The sequence below is a fragment of the Myxocyprinus asiaticus genome, chromosome 11 (genome assembly GCF_019703515.2).
Source record: "Myxocyprinus asiaticus isolate MX2 ecotype Aquarium Trade chromosome 11, UBuf_Myxa_2, whole genome shotgun sequence".
NCBI lineage: Eukaryota > Metazoa > Chordata > Actinopteri > Cypriniformes > Catostomidae > Myxocyprinus > Myxocyprinus asiaticus.
Window position 1 is genome coordinate 17885775 of NC_059354.1, and position 23031 is coordinate 17908805.

Genomic DNA, 23031 nt, shown 5'->3' on the forward strand with positions numbered 1-23031 from the left:
AAATTCACATCTGACTTTAGAGATTCTGTATGAACAATGGCTTTGTTCACACCGCAGCTGAATGTGTCCCAGATCTGATTTTTTGCTCAAATCTGATTTTTTTGTTAGGTTGTTCACATGACATTTTAAATGTAGCCTATATCAGACACTGGTCTGAACAACCAAAACTCCTTAACTGACCCGCATGCGTGTAGCACTCCTTGAGCATGCGTATAACAAAGTCCGGCATGTTCATCATTATAGTATGAATAATTCATTAAATTATAATTAAAAATGTAATTAGCAGTTTTTAACGCAGATAGGACTCTGATAATATGTCCGCAAGTGATGGAGAAAGACCGTTGATGGATAAAGTATGTTTATGTAATCATTTGCCTTTGTATGGTGGAATTTAAATAATCATCGAAGTTCAAGTGTAGTATTACCTACGAGTGAAACACTATAAAATCGAAAGGCAGCAGGAAAAACGGCATTACATAGAGCTGAAGTAAGAAGTTTACATACACTTAGGTTGAAGTCATTAAAACTCATTTTTTAACCACTCCACAGATTTAATATTAGCAAACTATTTTTGGCAAGTCGTTTAGTACAACAAGTAATTTTTCCAGCAACTGTTTACAGACAGATTGTTTCACTTTTAATTGACTATATCACAATTTCAGTGGGTCAGAAGTTTACATACACTAAGTTAACTGTGCCTTTAAGCAGCTTGGAAAATTCCAGAAAATTATGTCAAGCCTTTAGACCAGTGGTTCTCAACACGGGAGAGATCGGAAGGGTGGGGCGCAAATTGTTTTCAAGAAAAAAACAGAGACAGGGCATCATTTGGGTACTCAGTGTATTTTATTGCTTTTCAAGTAGAATGTACATAAATGAAAAAAACCCGCTCTGCAATAAAAAATTAATTTAAAAAAACCTGCGTTCCGTCTCCCTCTGCACTTTCTTTTTGATGGGGAGGGGCGGAGCTTAGCCTGCCTTTTATCTAGCTGTCAGTGCAGATACGTTTCAGAAAGTCAGGCGAACAGATTCCATATTGGTAAGAAGTTTATGGATAAGTTCATCACACGTGCCAAAAGGAGTTGTGGTTATGATGCATCATCAGCACCAACCCCTAAGAAGTGTAAAACACGAAAGTATGACATTAGCTATCTTCAGTTTGGCTTTACGGTGGCTAGGACAGATGCTGAACCGCTGACCCAATGTGTCATATGGGCAGATTTGCTGGTAAATGATAGCATGAAGCCATGCAAGTTGAAGCGCCATTTAGAAACCAAACATCCGACACTCAAAGACAAACCCTTAGATTTTTTCAAATTAAAGTTATCTTGCCTTGCACAGCAGAAACGCAACATCAGCAAACACACATCAGTGTCTAACAGGTGTCTAGAAGCGTCTTACTACGTCAAGCAAAGAGTTGCTAAATTAGGTAAACATCATACAATTGCCGAGACGCTAATCTTACCTGCTGCCAAAGATATCTGTCAAGTCATGTTTGGAGAGAATTTCGCACAACAGATTGGTAATATTGAGGAGGACATTCTTTTCTGTCGGTCTCTTCCAGCGCACACAACTGGCGAGGCATTGTTTGAAGGTCTGGATGGGTATATACGGGATGCAGGCATGTCATGGGATAAATGTGTTGGGATATGCACAGATGGGGCCCGTTCAATGACTGGGAGGGTTAGCGGTCTGGTCACTCGTGTCCAGCATTTAGCCCTTTTAGCCAAGTGGACCCACTGTATGATTCATTGCGAATCTCTCACATCAAAGCAAATGCCTGAGTCTCTGGAGTCAGTTTTAAAGTAAGCAGTGCAAATGGTCAGTTTCATTAAAGCACGGCCATTAAATGCATGCTTGTTTTCCTTGCTTTGTCAGGAAATGGGAGCCGAATATGAGCAGCTCCTATTTCACACTGAGGTTCGCTGGCTCTCCAGAGGTTGGGTTTTACATTGCCTCTACAAATTGCGTTCAGAGGTGAAGACGTTTCTTGTTGATGCAAAGTCCGACCTTGCGCGGTATCTGGACGACTCCCTGTGGTTAGCGCAGTTGTCATACCTTGTAGAAATTTTCGACAGGTTGAATTTGTTGAACACATCAATGCAAGGGAGAGATGTCAACATCTTGCTTCTTTCAGACAGAGTCAGTGCATTCGTTGGCAAACTGGATCTTTGGCGTGATCGGCTGATTAATAAAAATGTTGACATGTTTCCCAATTTCGCTGACCGTGTGCAAGAGACAGGGATAAATGTCTCTCCTTTGATTAACACAGTCGCTCAACATGTTGAAGGCCTGAAACAACAATTTGGCCATTATTTCAGTGAGGATTTCAGTTCATTTGCTTGGGTCCGAGACCCCTTCAGTTGCCCAGGAAAAGACATGTTGACATGGAGGAGCAGTTAGTCGAATTAAAGAGCGACACCAGATTGCGACACTTCTATAGCTCTTGCTCTCTGCCTTCGTTTTGGTTGAGTGTGATGACTGAATATCCTTAGTTGTCTGACGCCGCCGTAAAATTACTTCTTCCATTCGCCTCAACTTATCTGTGCGAGGCTGGGTTTTCAAAATTGACTGCCTTGAAAACAAAGTACCGAAATCGGCTCCAGGTGGAGGATGACATCAGGTTTGCACTGTCCAACATTGAACCGCGAACTGAGCTTCTGATTGATTTAACAATGTCATGGCTAACGAGACACGCCCTGCGTCCCAATTCGCATAATTCGTATGCGAATGTTTTTAAAATTCAAGACGAATGGAATGCAACATGTTTTACATGTAAAATAGTACAGGTTATTACAACCTAGAGTTCTCTTGTTCAAAGTATAGTGTTCAGAAACATTTTTGATAATTTAAGTGCATGTTCCATACCTGTCCGTTATATCGTTTTATAAAAGTTATAAAAAAAAATCATAAAAGTTATGAAAAGTAATTAAAAACGTATAAAAACACAAAAGTTAAAAAAAATATCTATCTATCTATCTGTCTATCTATCAAAAACAGATTATAGATTAGGTTATATAAAGATAGATTTGATATAGAATAGATAATCATTATACCTGGTCTCCTCCAATATGGGGGCGGGGCGGGGAGTGCCACGTGATAGGGGAGGCTTGGGGGGGCTTTAGTTCCAAAAGGTTGAGAACCTCTGCTTTAGACAATTATCCAACAAGCTTCTGATAGGAGGTGTACTGAATTGGAGGTGTACCTGTGGATGTATTTTAAGGCCTACCTTCTAACTCAGTGCCTCTTTGCTTGACATCATGGGAAAATCAAAAGAAATCAGCCAAGATCTTAGAAAAAAAATTGTGGACCTCCATATGTCTGGTTCATCCATGGGAGAAATTTCCAAATGCCTGAAGGTACCACATTCATCTGTACAAACAATAGTACATAAGTATAAACACCATGGGACCACGCACTTTTTGAAGAAATGTCCTCTGGTCTAATGAATCAAAAATTTAACTGTTTGGCCATAATGAGCATTGTTATGTTTGGAGGAAAAAGGGTGAGGCTTGCAAGCCGAAGAACACCATCCCAACCATGAAGCATGGGGGTGGCAGCATCATGCTGTGGGGGTGCTTTGCTGCAGGAGTTACTGGTGCACTTCACAAAATAGATGGCATCATGAGGAAGGTAAATTAAGTGGATATATTGAAGCAACATCTCAAGACATCAACCAGGAAGTTAAAGCTCGGTCGCAAATGGGTCTTCCAAATGGACAATGACCACAAGGATTCCTCCAAAGTTGTGGCTTAAGGTCAACAAAGATAAGGTATTTGAGTGGCCATCACAAAGCCCTGACTTCTATCCAATAGAAAATGTGTGGGCAGAACTGAAAAAGCGTGTGCAAGCAAGGAGGCCTACAAACCTGACACGGTTACGCCAGTTCTGTGTAGAGGAATGGGCCAAAATTCAAGCAACTTATTGTAACAGAGGTTACATGAGTAACCGGAGACATTCCCTATCGATTCAGTTCACTCGACATTGTATTCGAACGCTATGGGGAATGGAGTCCCATCATGCCACACTACGTAGCATCATACCTTAAGATGAACCAGGGTAGAAAGACTTAGAAGAATATGTATCTGAGTTCACGGGCCCACGGCTGTGACTTATTATGATGTCTTCAAGTGTGTATGAAAATGAATAACCCACATGGTGAAAACCAGATGGTAAATTAATCTTAATCTGAGGATCTATATGAGTCATTTAATACACACAGAATAATTTAACCCCTTCATAACCAGAGGTAGGGAGGGAGGTTTTATTCTATTGGAAGTGCTTGTGTCTTCTAGTGGGAGTAAATTGGATAGCGGCCTACACAAATTATTACATGTAGCCATCCCATAATAAGGAGCTAGGGCTCACCCACTGGGTGATGGAATAGTAGCTCTCTAGACAGAGAGGACTCGTGAAGCGATGGACGCCACATCTGGGTTATAAAACCTTGTGAACTTGTTCTGCGAAGACCATCCTGCTGCAAAGCATATAACTTGTAGGGATATACCGTTTGTCCATGCCCATGAGGAAGCCGTGCCTCTAGTTGAATGCACCTTTCCAATAGGGCATCTCACACCCTGTGGTTCATAAGCGAGGGCAATCGCATCAACAATCCAGTGAGAGAGCCTTTGTTTGGAGACGGACATGCCTTTTGTGCACCCTCCATAACAAATGGAATGTAAGGATCTCCATTATGGAGCAATTCACTGGGTCTTTGCTGCGTGAAGAGCACCAATCCGCAAACATACACCATTTTAGTGCATAGAAGTGTCTCGTAGACAGCGCTCTAGCCTGCAAAATGGTGTTCATTACAGACTGAGCCAATTCAGACTTGTTTGCTGTGCTCTGTTCAGGGGCCATACATCGGCTGGGGATGCCAAATCGTGCCCTGCGCTTGAGAGAGCAGATCCCTCCTTAGCGGTATTTCCCATGGAGGGCCGCATAATATCTCCATCATTTCTGGAAATCATGGCTAGTTGAGCCATTTTGGTGCAACCAACAGAACCGTTTCCTTGTCCTCTCTGACTTTGCTGGTGACAGAGCGGAGGAGATGTACCGAGGGAAACATATATTTGCATTTCGTCGGCCACTTGTGGAACAAGGCGTCCACTCCCAGAGGGGCTTGGGACATGGAGTACCAAAGAGGGCAGTGGGCTGTCTCTGCAGAGGCAAATAGGTCAACTTCCGCTTTGCTGAACATTTCCCAAATCCTCAGAACCGTCTAAGGATGAAGTCTCCATTCCCCCGCCATCGGTCCCTGGTGCGACAGCATGTCTGCTTCGCAGTTCAGATGGCCCGGAACATATGTCATGTGCAGGGAGAGGAGATGGTGCGCACTCCACACCAGGAGGCATTGCACCAGGCTCACCACTGGTAGCAACTGAGTGCCGCCCTGGCGATTTATGTACGCTACCACTGACATATTGTCTGATTGAATCAGAACATGATGATTCACTATGTTGGAATGGAAAGCTTTCACCATTAAGAAGACGGCTAGCATTTCCAAGCAGTTGATGTGCCACGCCCATTTCGCACCTGTCCAAGTGCCAAAAGCCAGGCGTCCATCGCACAGCATGCCCCAACCCATGTTGTACGCATCCGTGGTCACCACTTTTTGTCTGAAAACCTGACCCAGCATCACACCCTGCTGATAAAGCTTTGGAGCTGTCCATGGTGCTAAAGTGGCCAGGCAGTGGTGAGTCACAGCAGACGCGCACACGTACGCACCCCGGAAGCCAGGCGTGACTCAGTACATAGTGTTTGAGCCAGCACTGGAGAGGTCTCATGTGTAAAAGACCTGACGGTATGATGGCAGATGCTGCCACCAAAAAACCCAGCATTTTCTGACTTCAGACTTAGGTGGAAATGCTTTCCCCAGTTTGAACTGAGAGAGACACTGGTGAATGGTCTGGACGCACTTGCTCGTGAGGTGCGCACGCATGCACGTGGAGTCGAGCCAAACCCCCAAAAAGGCCAGTAATTTTCTAGGTAATTCAGAATGCGTATGCCGTTCATCTTCAAAGGGGCGAGCGCCGCATCGACATATTTCGTGAACGTGCGCGGGGCCAGAGACAATCCAGAGGGAAGGACTTTGAATTGATATGTCATCCCTTCAAAAGTGAATTTCAAGAACAGCCTGTGATGCAGTACAATTCGGATATGAAAGTATGCATCCTTTAGATCAATTGATGCAAACCAGTCCTGTGGGCAGATGTTCGATAAGATCTGTTTCTGAGTTAACTTTTTGAATGGCCGTTTTGCAAGCTCGCTGTTCAAGTGTCTCAGATCTAAAATCGGCCAAAGCCTGCAGCCTTTCTTCAGAAATAAAAGGTAGCAGCTGTAAAACCCTTTGCGGGCATGGCAGCTCAGAACAATCTCTATTGCATCTTTTGCGAGATTGTGAATTTCTGCACGTAATACAGGCATGTCCCATGATGGAACCGTAGAGGGCAAAACGCTGATAATTTTTAGCACCCAATCTGACATGCCCGTGAGTGCCCGCCACGTGTTCGGAATAGCAGGTGCTTTATATTTGACACTAATTGTGATAGCACGCTGCTCACCATTGGGAAATGGTTTTGCACAGTGTGTGAAATGGAGAAGAAAGCCAAATTCTCAGGAATGGCCTGAGCCAAAGTTAATAAGTACACTAAGGTATGGTTTATGAGCATGCAAACTTAAGAGAGAGAATTGTTTGTATGTGATCATTATGAACAGAACCCAAAGAGGGCTCAATTCAAATATCACAGATGCAGATAGGCCGGAGGCCACCATCTTTCTATGTTTTGATTTTGAATTTTCCGGCTCGACAGGAGGCGTCCACTCAAGGCTGTGCTCCTCAACCACCTGTGCAATGACACGTTGTATCAATGGCCAGTGTGCCCTCCTCAACCTCGCTAGGGGGAGGGGCTGCAACATCCTTCATGGACCATTCTCTGATGCTGCAAGGGACACAGCATTATTATTATCATTAGACCCGCCGAATACGACAACACCATGCTCATTCATAGAGGGCCGAAGGTCGTCACGTGCATACTGCACTGGCGAAGGTGCTGCGTGTGATGATCGAGGGGCTCATGGGGCTTGCACCAGCACGAGATCCTCCTCTGATTCTTCCATCTCTACATCGCGGCCCCACCGTGCTTTCTCATGTGGTCCCTCAAGACTTAACACAGAGGAAGCAGTCGGGAGGGCATGGGAGGCAGAATTGTCCCTCACAAGGGCAACCCTAGAGCAAAGCATCTTGAGACTCATGTCCTCACAGTGAGGGCAGTCTGTCCCAATGAGAGCTGCTTCGGCATGAGTGAGGCCTAGGCAGCGTACATCTCTCATGTTGTTCTGAGGGAGCGATGTGTCACTCACAGTAATACTTGTGATACGATATCTTTAAAAAGACGTGTACACACAATTAGCTCTTTATAAAGTGTTTTACATCACTTTGATGGAATATTACATATATACATATATATATATATATATATATATATATATATATATATATATATATATCAAAGGATACAGCTCCTGCCTGAAGGCTGTGGGAAGCTCGCTGAGCAAAGAACCCGATCTGGCAGTGAGGTGGAGAGACTTCTTTGCCGGAACACTAGAGGGGGCGGGTGAATCTTTCACTGCAGGCACTTAAGAGTCAGGCAAAGAATGTCCTGATGCATCTGCAGGGAATCCCGTCCGCTGATGGGTGTCTGTCGATGGTGAAAAGAGGGCTGATCCAGATGCATAGACAAGACGACACGATGTTAGTCTTGAAGGAAGAAAATTCTGAAGAAATGGTGTTTGAGAGCCCGCTTATATAGGGCAAACGCGTGCTTTAAAGGCCGGGGCTCAAACATCATTGCCAAAAATAAGATTGCCATTATGAAACAATGGCTTCAACTAGGTCCTGGAAAAGGAATTCCCCATAGCGTTCAAATGCAATGTTGAGTGAACTGAATCAATAGGGAACCGTTTTCTGAGCGAGTGACACAAGCAAAGAGCGCTGATATATAAATCTACATCTGTATCTTTTCATATTTAACATGCAATCCAAACAAATTGCTGAACCCAACTGTTGAAGCCTATACTTTACTGTATTTCTTTCCTTAAAAAGAAACTCAATGCATTAACTAGACCAATATGACTCACACTTAAAAGTTTTCAAATATAACAGGCGTATATAGGCCTACGTTGAAAATCAAGCGTGTAAATGATGAATGTTGAGGTAGATTCATGTAAAAATCACATTAAATCTGACCTGGCTGTTCACACCAAAGACACTTTGAAAAAAATCAGATACGTATCCAATTTATTTCCACATATGAAAGTGGCCCAGATCGGATTTGAAAATGTCAGATTCAAAGCGCTTTTGGCTGTTCATACGGTCATGCAATTAACAGATCTATGTCACCTGTGAGTGAAAAAATTAGATTTGGGCCACATTCAGCTGCGGTGTGGACATAGCCAATGTTACAGAGATGATTATAATGATTTACAAGATGCAGAAGACACTAATGCGTCTATTGTAGTGCTGCAAAAGGCCCCTTCTCCACCTCTAAAAAACAGCAGGATTTCACTGCTCAGTTGTTCTAACGATTTAAAGTAAATCGTCTTTAAACCAAACAGACACCTTAATATTTCTTGTCAGTTCAATCATTTAAGAAGATTATAGTGTGAATTAAGTTTGTAAGCAATAGTACTGTATATACAGTAAGTGTATGCAGATTATTTGTTTCTACATGAAGAGTAACATTTTGGCCTGAGCTCTTCTTTCATTAAATTTATGTGCATTGTACTGACATCTTAGCTAGAAGTCCCCAACAGTATTCAAATAAATAAATAAAATCTATAATGAACAATTTAGTTGGAGACGGTTAACTATTTATCTCTGAATGTGTATATTTACCACTGCCTTAGAGATAAATGCTAAAAGATAGCTCTCTCCAGGTGTATTAGAACTAGTTGGTATCAACTTACTGAAGTGCTGCTGTGCGTTTGATATTAATGTAAACAGTTTGAAACTATTATTACGTGATATTATAAATAATTATGAGACAACCCTTCATGAGTACGTTTCTCTCGAAAAGAGAGTACAACTTACAAAAGTTTGAAAATGGCTCCTTTAAAGGCTAAAATTATTTCACTTCCTCTTCATCATATCATTTAAAAAGACAGTTCACTTTTATTTTTAGATAAATAATTTAGGGATGAGTGGTCCAGTATGAATAGGAAAACTAATACATAATTTAGTGTGAATGGGAAAACTAATAGGGCTTACACATTTTCTCATGTCAAAGTTAATAATTAATTAGCTCTGTCCCAAATTAGGCACTATGCACTGTACACTCACACTATGCACTTGTCCAACTAATGTATGAATTTCCAAAATGTAGTATCTCAAATTGAACATGCTTTTTACCAGCAAAACCTGGTAAACCAGCATGGTCTTTCTGATGAAGCTGGTGGAGACACCAGCATTTCATGAACCCAACGCACAACAGCTGGTGACCAGCGATGCTGGTCTTTTAAGCTGGGAACACAGGAGCTTTCTCGATAAAGGGCTGGGAGAGAATTCTTTGGGCAGTCTTACTTACTGGAGAGTGATCCATTAGGATATGTCTTCCTATGGACAGTTCAGTGAAAGCCAAGTGAAAACCAGTTAAGCTGTGAGTTTTTGGTGAGGCATTGGTCAAAGCCCGGCTTGGTGCAGTTGGATGTTTCTGCAGAGGCAAGGTATATACAACGATCAGCCACAAAATTAAAACTACCTGCCTAATATTATGTAGGTCCCCCTCGTGCCGCCAGAACAACGCCAACCCGCATCTCAGAATAGCATTCTGAGATGCTATTCTTCTCACCACAATTGTACAGAGTGGTTATCTGAGTTAACATAGACTTCTAACCAGCCTGGCCATTCTCTGTTGACCTCTTTCATCAACAAGGCATTTCCATCCACAGAACACCGCTCACTGGATGTTTTTTTGTTTTTGGCACCATTCTGAGTAAATTATAGAAACTGTTGTGCGTGAAAATCCCAGGAGATCAGCAGTTACAGAAATACTCAAACCAGCCCATCTGGCACCAACAATCATGCCATGCTCCAAATCACTGAGATCATATTTTTTTCCCCATTCCGTTGGTTGATGTGAACATTAACTGAAGCTCCTGACCCATATCTGCCTGATTTTATGCACTGCTGCCACACGATTGGCTGATTAGATAATCGCAATGGATGATTTTTCGCTAGGTGCCTTTTAGAAAACAAGTCGCTAAAGGGGTCTGAAAAGTCACTAAATCTAGCGACAAATTCGCTAAGTCGGCAACACTGCGTAAGAGGGATCCCTTATAGACACGACCACTCTATGCAGGGAACGTAGCCTACGTATTTCCGGTCAAATCTCAGGGGGATAACAATCTTCCGGTATCATATTCAGCTAACGCTAAAGTGTCAATAGTTCTAGCAAATTCCTGTTCTTTCCCAAATAAAGCGATTTATCACAACAAATGTTATTTTATTTAGTAAAAGTATATATATATATATATATATATATAAAATGAGCTCAGTAATGAGCTCCAAAAGTGTAAAAACGTTTTGAAGCTTACCAGAATAGCCGAGCACTGCTATTCTGTTGTGTAAGGCTTCCTCTGTGTGCAAAGTATTTACATCCAGCGATTGTACTGAGATTTACAAGTGAGAAATACAGCAACACAAGCGATTCGAGAGCACAAACTATCACCAGTTGCTCAGCTGAGGTTTTAGAGCCATCCGCAGGGCAACGAAACATCACTGAGAACACTACACATAGGACTGATTTGTTTTGTAAATTATTAGGCTATATTTTCCCCCTAGTCAAAGCATGAGATTACACATGAGTAAAGCACTACTGAGAAAAAATAAAAACTTAAAATTTTCATACAGATTCATTTGATTTTATTAATATAATCTGTAATATCACACAACAATATTCATGAATAAAATGATACAATAACACAATTGGTAATGCTTTACAATAAGGTTATTTGTTAACATTAGTTAACATGAATTAACAATGAACAATACTTTTACAGCATTTATTAATGCTATAAAATGTTTATTATTTTATTAATTTCAATGATTAAAAATCAAAAGTTAACATTAGTTAATGCATTATGAACTAACAAAGAACAATTGTATTTTTATTAACTAATATTGACAAAGGTTAATAAATACTGTAAAAAAAAAAATCTATATATTGTTGTTTGATCATGATCCCTAATACGTTAATGCATATTAACGAACGGAAGCTTATTGTAAAGTGTTAACACACAACTGAATCTATATTTACTCATTTTTACTTTTTGCAAATAAAAGAAAAAAGGAGAAAGGTTCACTTCTAAAAAGCATTCGTCCATCATCAGTGCTCTCTTCTGCACGACAAATCTCTTTTTATTAACGCACGATTTTTATTAACGCAAATTTTACTGAAAGTGAAAATGATATTATACTGCATAAATACAATACAATAAACTAACATTGACCACTATTAGACAAATTGTGTGGTTAAAGTAAGAGTCACTGCGTTAAGAATTATATTATCGTTCACTCCAGCATTTGCTGTGAAGCTGAAGTAGCATCAATTATCATATTATATTAACTTATAATATCACAGAGGGTTATACTTTATCTAGCGAAATAAATCTAAATAATTACATGTGTAATACAGTCAGAAACAGGGACCTTGCTAAGCCAGTGCTGGTCTATTGCTTGTGAATATTCACCCTCATTGTGATCGAAGTGTCCAAACCTTTGAAACACAGTATAATTAATTTCATATTTTCACTTGTATGTACATCGCCATATACAGTATATCCACAACAATTGAGAATATGATATCACATCGTTAGGCTTATTAGAATGTAAAATGCTTAAAAGCCTCTATTCAAAGAGTAGACAGTTGGGATAAACACGCTGTCTGTGTGACAACTGACTGATAATGACTCTTGAAATACAGGACTATTACCTTTAAATATCAATTTTTGACCTTATTCATTCACTTTAACTTTAATGAGCAATTTTTCTCCAGTCTTCATGAGATGAAAGCTTGAAAAACAAAAATGTACAAAAAAACTTTGCATATGAGGCCATGTTCACACAATACTGTAATTTATACAGTGAATCTGTCCTCCAGTGATTATAAAAGTAAACCATGTGTCACAGACAGTTCTCTTACTCCAAAACAGAAGTGCAGAGTCGCTGTTTATTTCCTTCCTTATTGTTGTAAGCTGTATTTCTGGCCTTGGCATAACTCTGCTGAGACATCTTTAGACGGACTCAGCAGGACAGCCTATGGGAGACTAGATGGATCTGTGGGTTCTGATGTTGCTGTAGTCTGCTGAGGATTGCCTTCCACTGAATGTAGCTGGATACCCTATCAGAGAAGAGCACAAACATTCCTAACCATCCATCCATCCATCTATCTGTCTGTCTGTCTATCCGTTCATCCGTCCGTCCGTCCATCCATCCATCCATCATCTATCTCTCTGTCCATCCAATTCAATTCAGTTAAATTCAAATGTGCTTTACTGGCATGACAAACGTTACAATGTATTGCCAAAGCATTTGCAATACATTTCCTTCCATCCATCCTCTATCTATCTGTCTGTCCATCCATCCTCTATCTGTCTGTCTGTCTTTCTGTCCATCCATCTGTTCATCCTCTATCTGTCTTTCTGTCTGTCTGTCTATCTATCTACCTATCTATCTGTCTATCCATCTTTCACATGCAGCATTTTTTAGTACTGATAGTATTTATCAACTCAGGCCAGTTCACCTGGAAATGTGCAAAGATCCTGGGCTGCAGTGATGTCAGAGAGCTGAAGAGCTGCACAGCCTTCGGAGAAAGAGTGTCACTCCCATCCAAGAGTCCTTCCTTCTGAAAGGATACTGCCAATATACAAGGTATTGTAGTAGGGTAAACAATGAACATGATTTGACCACAGATTTGTGCTGTCCTTTTGAAGCAGGACTTTCCCTCAACATTCTCTAAGTTGTATTAAAGAACAATACAAATATGGCATTAGGACAGCAAACATTACTTGTTATCTACTTGTTGTTAGAAATAATGTAGGTCAAATTTCAAACAGGATTTCCACAACATTACCATCCTTAGTAGCAGGAGTCAAGGTATAGGTTACAGTCTCTGATAACAGGTCATCAGCATCTGCTTTCCACTGCGAGAAAAAGCCAAACACACAAAAACGGAAGATTTACATTTACCAGGGAAAATTATTAGCATCTATGTACTCATCCATCTAATCCCTTACACCGAGTCTTACACACAATCATAGCCAATCAGATGATGTCTAAATGTACAGTTATGTGTAGCAATTGAGCTTGTTTACATATGAAAAATCTTTCACCAATTATGCTTAATAAGCCAACAATGTGTCCTGTCACTTGACGTGGCTGGTTAGAACAAAAACTTTACATGGATTTACATGGAAGAGAGATTTTATAGCCTGTCGTTTTGTGATGTCACAACTAGTTAGGACACCGTGTTAGGAATGTATGTTGTGTCCACACCTCTGCATCTGAGGTAGCCAGTGGTGCCCCTGTCAGCTGAAGAGCTTTCTGAGCCTCATGGATGTGGTTCTTGATGTCATTGACAGTGGGAAAGTAACACAGATTATGTCTCTCAAGCACCTCATCTGACTTGAAAATCTCATGTTCCACAAACCTCCTGCTATGAAGTAAATAAAAGCCAGTGCATTCACAAAGGAACAGTAATAACCTATATGTTTTTTTAGGTAAAGAAACACATTTTGCACATTCAATTGGAGTCATACCTGAGCTGCTTGCGGACAGTGTAAACCTGGTTAAAGCCTTGTGCCACCAACTCCCAGATCTTATCTGCCACAAGTGGGTGCAGTCGAGAGGGGGCAGATGTGCCATCCTCGTTTTGATTATCTTCCACCTCCTCTGACTCTTCTTCCTCATTCCGTTGGTCCTCTGTAAAGCAGATCTGCTCTGGAAGTGGAGGTAGCTTTGCAGTGTCCAGATCATGGTAAAGATGGGCATTCTCTGTAGGGAGTTGTATGTAATACCTACATATGAATGTAACAAACAGTAAACAAGTGAACCGTGCTGTGAGGCAGTTATGTCATGTGATGGACTTTGAACTGAAAAGATGTTTATACCTTTCAACCCCTCCGACATCCCAAGAACTCTTCTTGAGGCTGATAAAGGCTTTCTCCTGCTCTTGGCGCACTACCTTCTTGTCTATTTTGGGATCTGTTGGAACCTTGTACTCTGGGAATTTTCGTACTTTCTTAATATATATCCTGAGAGAGGAACAGTGCCTGTTTAATAATAAGCATCCTGTGCATAACACAATGTAAATAAATACACATCTGGCTGTTGTGTTTGCCCATCTGTAGCTTGTGTACCTGGCAGGGCAGGTTGCTTTGTATTGGAAACTTTGATTCGTTTCTTGCTCAGACCCTTTTTTAGGTTGGATACCCTTCCTCCGTGGACCAAACTGGCATTCCATCACAATGGCTCTGCTCCCTTAAAACCACATTAAAAGTGAAGATCTACTCCATGAACATATTGACTTTACTATGACTTTATCTCCAACAACATTAGATCTAGGTACCAGAACCATAAATAATCAATTGTAATCACAATACCAATGCATAGTTTTAAAGACCCCATGAAATGGCTTGATGACTGCAGTTTTATTTCCTGTGTTGACATATTTTTCCATTGAAACAGGAAGTTGGGTAGTACATATCGAAGGGCTCATCTCTATTTTTAAATAGCCAATAGCCTTTAGTTAAAAATATACTTATTTATGACAGCCGTGAACTATGATTTTCTACTTAATACTGCTAGTCAGAGGCAGGTGGTATTAGCGGGAGGGGCATTCTCTTTCTAGATAACATCTGATTACATTTTGAATATGTCTTTGAGTGCAAGATAAGTCATCAATATTTTCGATCCATTTTATATGAAGAGAAAGACTAAATTTTAAATGTGTATATCTGCTAAATATAAATTTTGTTAACTTCTACAACCAGCATATAAATGGCCTCCAAGCTAAGAGACATAGACTAAAAGCAACAAAAGTCAAATTTCGAATTTTATTGGATTTTTAACTTTTCAAACAGCATTACATTAGTTTCTAAAACTTAGTGTAACTACAGTATATGGCATTAAAGGTGCACTCAGTACGTTTTTGTTCACTTTGTCTTGGACTTACACTGACGCCTAGTGGCATGGATACACCATTATTCAAACACAATACAGTAGTTTTCAGATTTTTAAAAGATGCCATTGTAGAAATTCATTATTCACCGTCAGCCATGATTAATTTAATCCATGAGTGAAAGTGTCCAATAACAGGGTGGTTACTGAGATTAAGCGAGTAGTTTTCAGCTAGTCATGTGGAAGACTCTATGTGGAAGAAAACAGCTTTTATAAGGTTACTAATATGACTGGAGTCTTCATTTTAAGTGAGTGCTCATAATTATATATATGTTTCAAAATTGCAACTGATTTCTTTAGGAGTAGAACTTTTTTACTGAGGAAACAAATAATGTGTGCACCTTTTAACAAAAACTTACAACACTGATTACCTGCATTAACAAAAGGAATGCCATCGTAGGGCACATATAGTGATTTCCACATGAGTCGGGTGGCAGGTTTTGCAGGTGATGGTGACTGACGGGTGCCGAACACAGTGTAAGTCTGCTGCTTGTGTAGAAGCAAAACAGCCTCCAGCTCGGCCTCTGAGTTACAGTAACCACGGTACGACTCTCCGATCTTCTGCTTCCAGTGAGATGATTACAAAGAAAACAGATTTAACAGCCATAATTAGATTGTATTGCTGAAAATTGGGCCTGTTTGACCGAAGACTGTTTTTGGCTCTACACTCACCAAAAAAAAATCAAGCATTTGAGCTACACATTAGTTTTAATTGTCTAAATAAATGTTTCCCAAACTGGGGTATGCATACACCTGGGGGTACATGAGGTGACACTGGGGGTACTCGGAAAAAATTCTGTACTTCCCCGCCATGCAAAGTCGGCCGGCAATTCCGTACCTGCAATCAGAGGCGTCGTTAGGGCAAAACATTCGGGGCTCGAGCCCCGAATGAATCTGGTCTAGCCCTGAATGTTTTCTGTTCGGAACAAACGCGAAAACCAAGCTTCAGCCGCACAGCGCAGGTCTTTCAGATCAACTGCCCAGGTATTGTTGAGTGGATTAAATTATATTCATCTCACGTTCGGCGCCTTACATGAGCTAAATATGCTTCTTATCTGAAAGGCGCACAATTAAAACCTGGTTTTCGCGTGAGCGTGGCGCGAGTGAAGGATAGCGCAGAGCGGATTACTTACACAAGTGAAACCAGACTTTCCTCGATATCACAGTGCAAATTTATACAACATATTTGATTTCTTCTGACAATTTTCTCCTTTTAAGCGCTGTGGAGAAACCTCTTGAACAGACAGCGCCAACATTATAAACAGCACTGAGGAGGAAAAGAAAGGTTAAGTTTTTCATTACACATCACGGTAAAATGTATCACGATTTAACAGCTGTACCAGAAAAAAATCCCAAGTCCGAGAGGCTCCAGTCCGAGTCAAGTCAGAGTAAAAATGCAGTCAGTGTCAATTCCAAGTCCGAACTCGAGTACCCCAACTCTAATAATAATTACTTAAATCATTAGAAGCCTGATGAAAGGAAAACAGTATCTGTTGGAAATTGAGTAGGAAACAAAATGTTTCACTAGAACAGTCCCAACTCAGTAAAGTGGTGTTCTCATGGATACAGTCGGTCTATTATAACTAGTCCTATAATAAGTAACTACTCTTAATAAGTCCAAATAACTACTTCAAATAATGTGTTGATTAATTTAAGTTTCATTCAAAAGGTTCCCGATGTTTAGACTATATAAAAATCACCATTATATTACTATCACTTTACCATGGTACTGTTACAGCTGCCTACTTTTTTGAAGGTCACTGTAAGAAACTTTGGCAACGTCATGTGAATACTTAAGTCTAGAGATGCTTTGAAAATGTAAAAATGCTGCTCCAAATGTTACCAGAATCACACTGTAAAAAAAAAAAATAAATAAATAAAAATCTCAAGGGGGAGCATGACCCACCAAACCCCTCTGTGTAATAAGCAAGCACTATGTGACTTGATGGGTGAATAATGAAAGGCTAGAAACACCCCTTCAATGTGGAAAACAAAATATAGACATGCTCTTATTTTTATTTATTTTTTCATTGCTTTTGAACATCTTTGTACATGTTTTGGTTTGCATGTTTATTTATACATTAATGGCTTATACATTTATGCAGATTCACTTAGCCCCTAATCTTTTGGCCTCAGCCCCTGATGTTTTGAAATCCTAGAAACGCCCCTGCCTGACAATTCCTGACACAGTACAGGCAGTTATTCTTGCGATCCAGCTGCTCTTATAAAGTCCTGCTCCCACGACACAATGAGGGGGTCATTTGCAAGTTATGCAGTTACAGGTCTGTCATATCTAGCACACCCTTCTAATTAATCAGTTAGCCTTTTTTTTTATATATAGGTACAGTATGCAGTATGATAAATATAACGTAAAAAACGTGAAAATATAGCATGTCTGGTATAAGTGAGTTGTTTTACAGTGCAAATTGTATTAAAATATACATAATTTCAAAATACCTTGTGGGAATGTTTTCTATGCATTGGATAGGTGGTACGCAAAAGGATGTTAAATGTTTGGAGGGGTACGCCACTGTAAAAAGTTTGGGAACCAGTGGTCTAAATTAACATGAATAAAGCAATGTCAAAAATCAACAGACATTTAGTTTAGCTATTTTGTACTTGACGAACCTCACACTCGCACAGTCTCAGAGCCCAGTTTGGTGCCCCTGGTGGCAGTGGCTTCACTGGGGTCCCAAATACATCAGGAAATCTGAAAGGGATGAGAAGACATTTAAAGAAGAAATCAGTTATTGCAGTGTGATAATAAGGCTTGAACTCCAGGAATAATCTGTGTGTACAACCAGGGGTTAATTTGGGAAAGGAAAAGGAAAAAAAAATACGGTTTATAATAAAGCGGTTATAAAAAGCAATAAACACACTGTTCATTCTGACTGTCAGGTAGGAGACAGAATGTGGCAGATGTAATATACAAGCACACATCGTTATTATACATAAGGTTTACTGTACCCTTTCTTCTGACTTTTAGCAGCAGTGACACTCTGAGCTGCTACTGCAGCTAAACTATTAGTGCCATCATTGTTTATTATGGATGTGATGACTGACTGGTGTCTTGTTTTCTCAACAAAGGCACCTATTAAACAGAATAGAAAGAAACGGCAAGACAGAAAATCAAGATTTCTTCATAATTAGATTGTACCATTCAATATATTTATTTATAATAACATATTTAATGACCTGATGACTGTGCTACATCCAGCAGCTGACAATGAGGTAGTAACATGTGAGGGACAGATGGGACAGGGACAGATGGGACAGCAAATAACTCTCCACACTTCCCTGTCACGATCACCTTAAAAATTAAGGATATCTGTGTTTGGAAAGACTGCCATAAATATATCATTTAAAATGAATAAGCATTTATGGGTGAAATGCTTAAGATGACACGCATATTTTAACATTTCTGTACTTTCAGTGACTGATTCACATGCCATCTAATGTGGAGTAATACAGTGTATGCTTATGGGCCTCCTTTGGGTCATGATGTAATGTCCTTACCATCCGTTGATACTGAATAGGCTCTCCATCTTGGTCAAGTATGACTAAGTTGTCTGTTTGAACAGGGACTGTGGAGGACTTCTGATTGGCTGCTGCTGTTTCTGGGGCTGGAAAGGCTGATGGAAGATTTTGTACATATAGATGTTCTTTAGCCTCTGTTTCTGAGTTTTTATGAGGTTCCTAAAACAAAGCAAAACAACACAACTGAATAGTTTGGACACAAATAACTGACAGCTGATACTTTATAATTTCCGTAATGTTCATTACATTCAAAATTTGACTGTTATATAACATTTCGGAATCAGAATGAGCTTTATTGCCAAGTGTTCTTGCGTACACAATGCTTTTTTTTTTTTTTTTTTTTTTGGTGATAGGAGAAACAAGTGCACACAGAATATTATAGTGAGACAAAGAGTAAAAAACAAGGTAAGAGTATAAATAGACATACAAATATTAGGATATATAACACAGAATGGCTGATTACTGATTACATTGGGGGGGTGGGGTACAGTGTATTTTTAGTGTATACAGTCTTCTTATTTTGTGTATACTGTATATTATAATTTTTTTGTATACAGTCTTCTTATTTTGTGTATACTGTATATTGTATATTATTAGGTGTATATTGTATATTGTGTTGTGTAACAAGATGTGTAAATTGTGTTATGTGTAAATCAGATGTTTATTGTAATTGTCATACTGCTATGTTGCTCGGAACTGCATCCAAGACTTTCACCCACTGTTGCACTTGTGTATATGGTTGAGTGACAATAAAGGGATTTGAATTGATTTGATTTTATGTACATGTGCAAGTGGTAATGTATGTGCAAGGTAGAGGTATGTGCAGTTATTTAATTAAATCTGAGTGAATTTACATATGTACATGAGATATTTATTTACATTATTGCACTATGGGGAGACCTGAGGCAGTTTAATTGTTCATGTGGAAAATGGCCTGAGGGTAGAAACGGTTCTTGTGCCTGGATGTCCTGGCGCTCAGTTCTCTGTAGCATCGGCCAGAGGGCAACAGTTCAAAGAGGAAGTGGGCAGGGTGTGTGGGGTCCAGAGTGATTCTACCTGCATGTTTCCTCACTCTGGAGATGTACAGGTCTTGGAGGGTGAGCAGGGGGGCACCAATAATCCTCTCAGCAGTCCTGACTGTCCGTTGTGGTTTCCTTCTGTCTGATTTGGTGGCTGAACAGTTATAGATGTACACAGGACAGACTCAATGACAGCCGAGTAGAACTGTGTCAGCAGCTCCTGTGGCAGGTTGAACTTCCTCAGCTGGTGAAGGAAGTACAACCTCTGCTGAGCATTCTTCACAATGGAGTCTATGATCATGTCCCACTTCAGGTCCTGAGAGAAGGTAGAGGTAGGGTGTGCGGGGGGATTTCTCCTTAAGTCCATTATCATCTCTACTGTTTTGGGCGTGTTCAGCTCAAGGTTTTTGTGACCGTACCAGCCAGCCAGCTGATCAACCTCGTCACCGTCACGGATGAGGCCGATGACAGTGGTGTTGTCTGCAAACTTCAGGAGTTTGACAGTGGGGTCTTTTGCAGTGCTGTCATTCGTGTAGCATTGGAGAGAACGCATCCCTGAGGAGCACCAGTGCTAATAGTGAAGGTCACTAGCTGCTGCCTATCTGTCAGAAAGCTTGTGATCCATCGACAGATTGGGGTGGGCACGGAGAGCTGGGTCAGTTTGGTTGAGAGAAGATCAGGCATGATGGTAATGAAGGCTGAACTGAAGTCCACAAATAGGATCCTTGCATAAATCCCAGGTCTGTCAAGGTGTTACAGGATATAATGCAGTCCCATGTTGACAGCATCATCCACAGACCTGTCTGAAGTACTCAAACCAGCCCGTCTGGCACCAACAATCATGCCACGGTCCAATATATGTACATATATTATGTAAGGGATAATATACAGTCAGCCAGTTCATCAAGGTGATCAGGACCGCAACGCGTTGCGGAGGGGTCTTGTATCACTCTGAAGGGGTTTATTCTGCGGTAACGGACTGACTTTATATTATCCTGCTTATTACACGGCTACTAACCAAATAAATAAACACATTAACATAAAATATTGATTTTACAAAATAAAATAAATAAATAAAATAATAATAATAATAATAATATATACATATAAATAAATATATTTTTTCTTTTGTTGTGGGGGTGAAATATGACTGGAAGTTTATTAAAATTAGTTGATTTTTGAGCTTCAAGTGAAGACTGGATCTAATCAAATATTATTAAATACTGGACAAAATTTCAACAAGTCAAAATATCCTGTCCTTACCAGTCCTGCCCCAGTCTTTTTAGGTTGTGAATCTGCGTCATCTCTCTCTTCAGACTTGACAGCATTCTCCACATCTCTCTCTTCCTCCTCCATTTATTTTCAATCTATCAGATATACACACCAGTCTAAATCAAGACAGAAAATCAGAGATACAGCTGAGCTGTGTATGATTTAAAAACTAATATGTGTGTGGAGTCATGAATTTAGTCAATATGAATTTAGTAACTATTTCTGTAAAGCTGATTTGGACCTTTATGTATTGCATTAAAAAGAAATATAAAAATAAAGTGAATTGACAGTTATTATGAAGCCATTCTGTAATGCACGAACATTTAAATGGGAATATTATTATTAACTATTTAAGGCAACACTTGTATTTTTATGCTTTGCAAATGCTAAACAGAGTTACACACACGTAACAAATTAACATCATTTTAGGTATAAACGCCATGTTGGATCACTGCTTGCTAGCGCAGCACTTTCATCAAAAAGCACTTTAAATATGCGTTTAAATAAGAGAAAACAGCTCGCTCAAACAGCTGAATATACATCATCTTAACATGCCAGCTCGGTCTGACTGCGTATCTCAATGCACAGAGACGGTCGAGCCCGAGCTTTATGCAGAAGGAAGTACCTAAAATTCAAAACGAGTCTCCTCAACCTCGTCTTCGTCCAGGATTCCTCACGCCGAAAAACGCGGGTGCATACGCGTCAACTGCCTGGGGTTTTGATGCTTCGCGGCTTCCGTAGAAACACAATTTGTTATTTATTTATTTTTTATTTATTTTTTATATTTAATTACAATTTACTGTTTAATTGGGAAAATACCACATACACAACAAAAAATTTGCTCGTTGTAAAACAAATGTCTTTAATTTTATACATGACTTTGAATCATATTAATATAATATAATATTATAATATATATATTATAATCATACCTGTTGGGGAAAAACAAACAAACAATAAAAAAAAGTATTTTGTCTGTCCACGTTAATTATGTTATTAATGTGACTATGCACAAAAACAGTACCTGTTGTTCTTATGGCATTGAATACATATATATATATATATATATATATATATATATATATATATATATATATATATATATATATATATATATATATATGTTTTAATATGGCAATTGTAAGTTTATGAATGAGGAAAATAATTTGTCTCAATTGTTTATGAAGAAAAGAGAGATTTTAACCTTGATTTAAACTCCTTTTCTATACGTTTTGCCAAATAATCATAAAAATATAGTAACAGTTCACTTGCAATATGATTCTGTTTACGTTATTAAATAAGGCAGCATCCAGGTGACTGAGATACATTTATTGTATTTTAATTTATATTTAATGTTGTTGTTTTTTGTTTTTGTGGGGAAACTCCTATAAGAAACTAACTATTTAGTAACTTGAGCAACTTGAGAGTTTAAAACATTTATTGAACAAATATCAATATTCTTTAATCAATGCATTCAGTGGATGATTCTGCACGACAACATAAAACTTGCTATACATATTTCTCACCGATAAGGGGCGCTACATATTAAAGTACAAAACCAGTCTCAGGCCCATCTTTAAATAATTTGAAATTAACGTGTTTATTACATATTCTGCATTTGCTTGAATAAATGGAAGACTTTAATTACCACTCTCAAATGTTAAGCACATGAATGCCATCTCTAGAAAGAAAAAACAACACAGGAAAAGATGTGTGGGTGTGCTGGACCTGGAAGAGTCTGTCTGTATGACTGTGTTGAAACAGCTGATCCTTTGTCAGATCTAAACTAACAAGACAGTGTTTGAGCTGAGCCTGTAACAATGAGCCTTGCACGCTCAGAGCAGAGAGAAAACGTGAGGAATCTGGGCCTATAATCCCAGGCTGGGAGTGAACCCTGGCCAGGACTGCCCCACAACCACAGAGATTAGAGCATGAGCTGCCCAAGGGACTCCAGACGGGAGCACGGCATGT

At 39.6% G+C, this 23031-nt stretch overlaps 1 protein-coding gene across 8 annotated transcripts; it reads right to left on the reverse strand.

Moving 5' to 3' along the window:
- Positions 1-10937: 10937 nt before the first annotated feature.
- LOC127448538 (calcium-responsive transcription factor-like) lies at positions 10938-21768 on the reverse strand. 8 transcript variants are annotated; one of them, XM_051711154.1, is made up of 14 exons: positions 21686-21768; positions 21052-21155; positions 18749-18928; positions 18428-18560; positions 18200-18323; positions 17861-17942; positions 15604-15796; positions 14413-14533; positions 14164-14307; positions 13813-14070; positions 13550-13709; positions 13128-13197; positions 12798-12910; positions 10938-12395 (listed from the first exon to the last, which is right to left on the reverse strand). In XM_051711154.1, the coding sequence occupies exons 2-14, from the start codon at positions 21142-21144 to the stop codon at positions 12312-12314; spliced, it is 1755 nt and encodes a 584-aa protein (XP_051567114.1). In that variant the 5' UTR covers positions 21145-21155; positions 21686-21768; the 3' UTR covers positions 10938-12311. The 8 variants fall into 8 exon arrangements, with proteins under 8 accessions (XP_051567114.1, XP_051567120.1, XP_051567119.1 ...); XM_051711160.1 differs by having other exon boundaries at positions 15604-15793; positions 18428-18542; positions 21052-21176; positions 21686-21767; XM_051711159.1 differs by having other exon boundaries at positions 18428-18542; positions 21052-21176; positions 21686-21767.
- Between the last annotated feature and the right edge of the window lie 1263 nt (positions 21769-23031).

Bases quoted from the DNA above. Each gene is read 5' to 3' on its own strand.
- LOC127448538 (XM_051711154.1), bottom strand. From the start codon at position 21,144: ATGGAGGAGGAAGAGAGAGATGTGGAGAATGCTGTCAAGTCTGAAGAG. The intron at 18,929-21,051 runs GTAAGGACAGGA...GCTTTGTTTTAG, and splicing joins AAAAGACTGGGGCAGGACTG to GAACCTCATAAAAACTCAGA. The intron at 12,911-13,127 runs GTAATGTTGTGG...GTATATTGGCAG, and splicing joins GACTCCTGCTACTAAGGATG to TATCCTTTCAGAAGGAAGGA.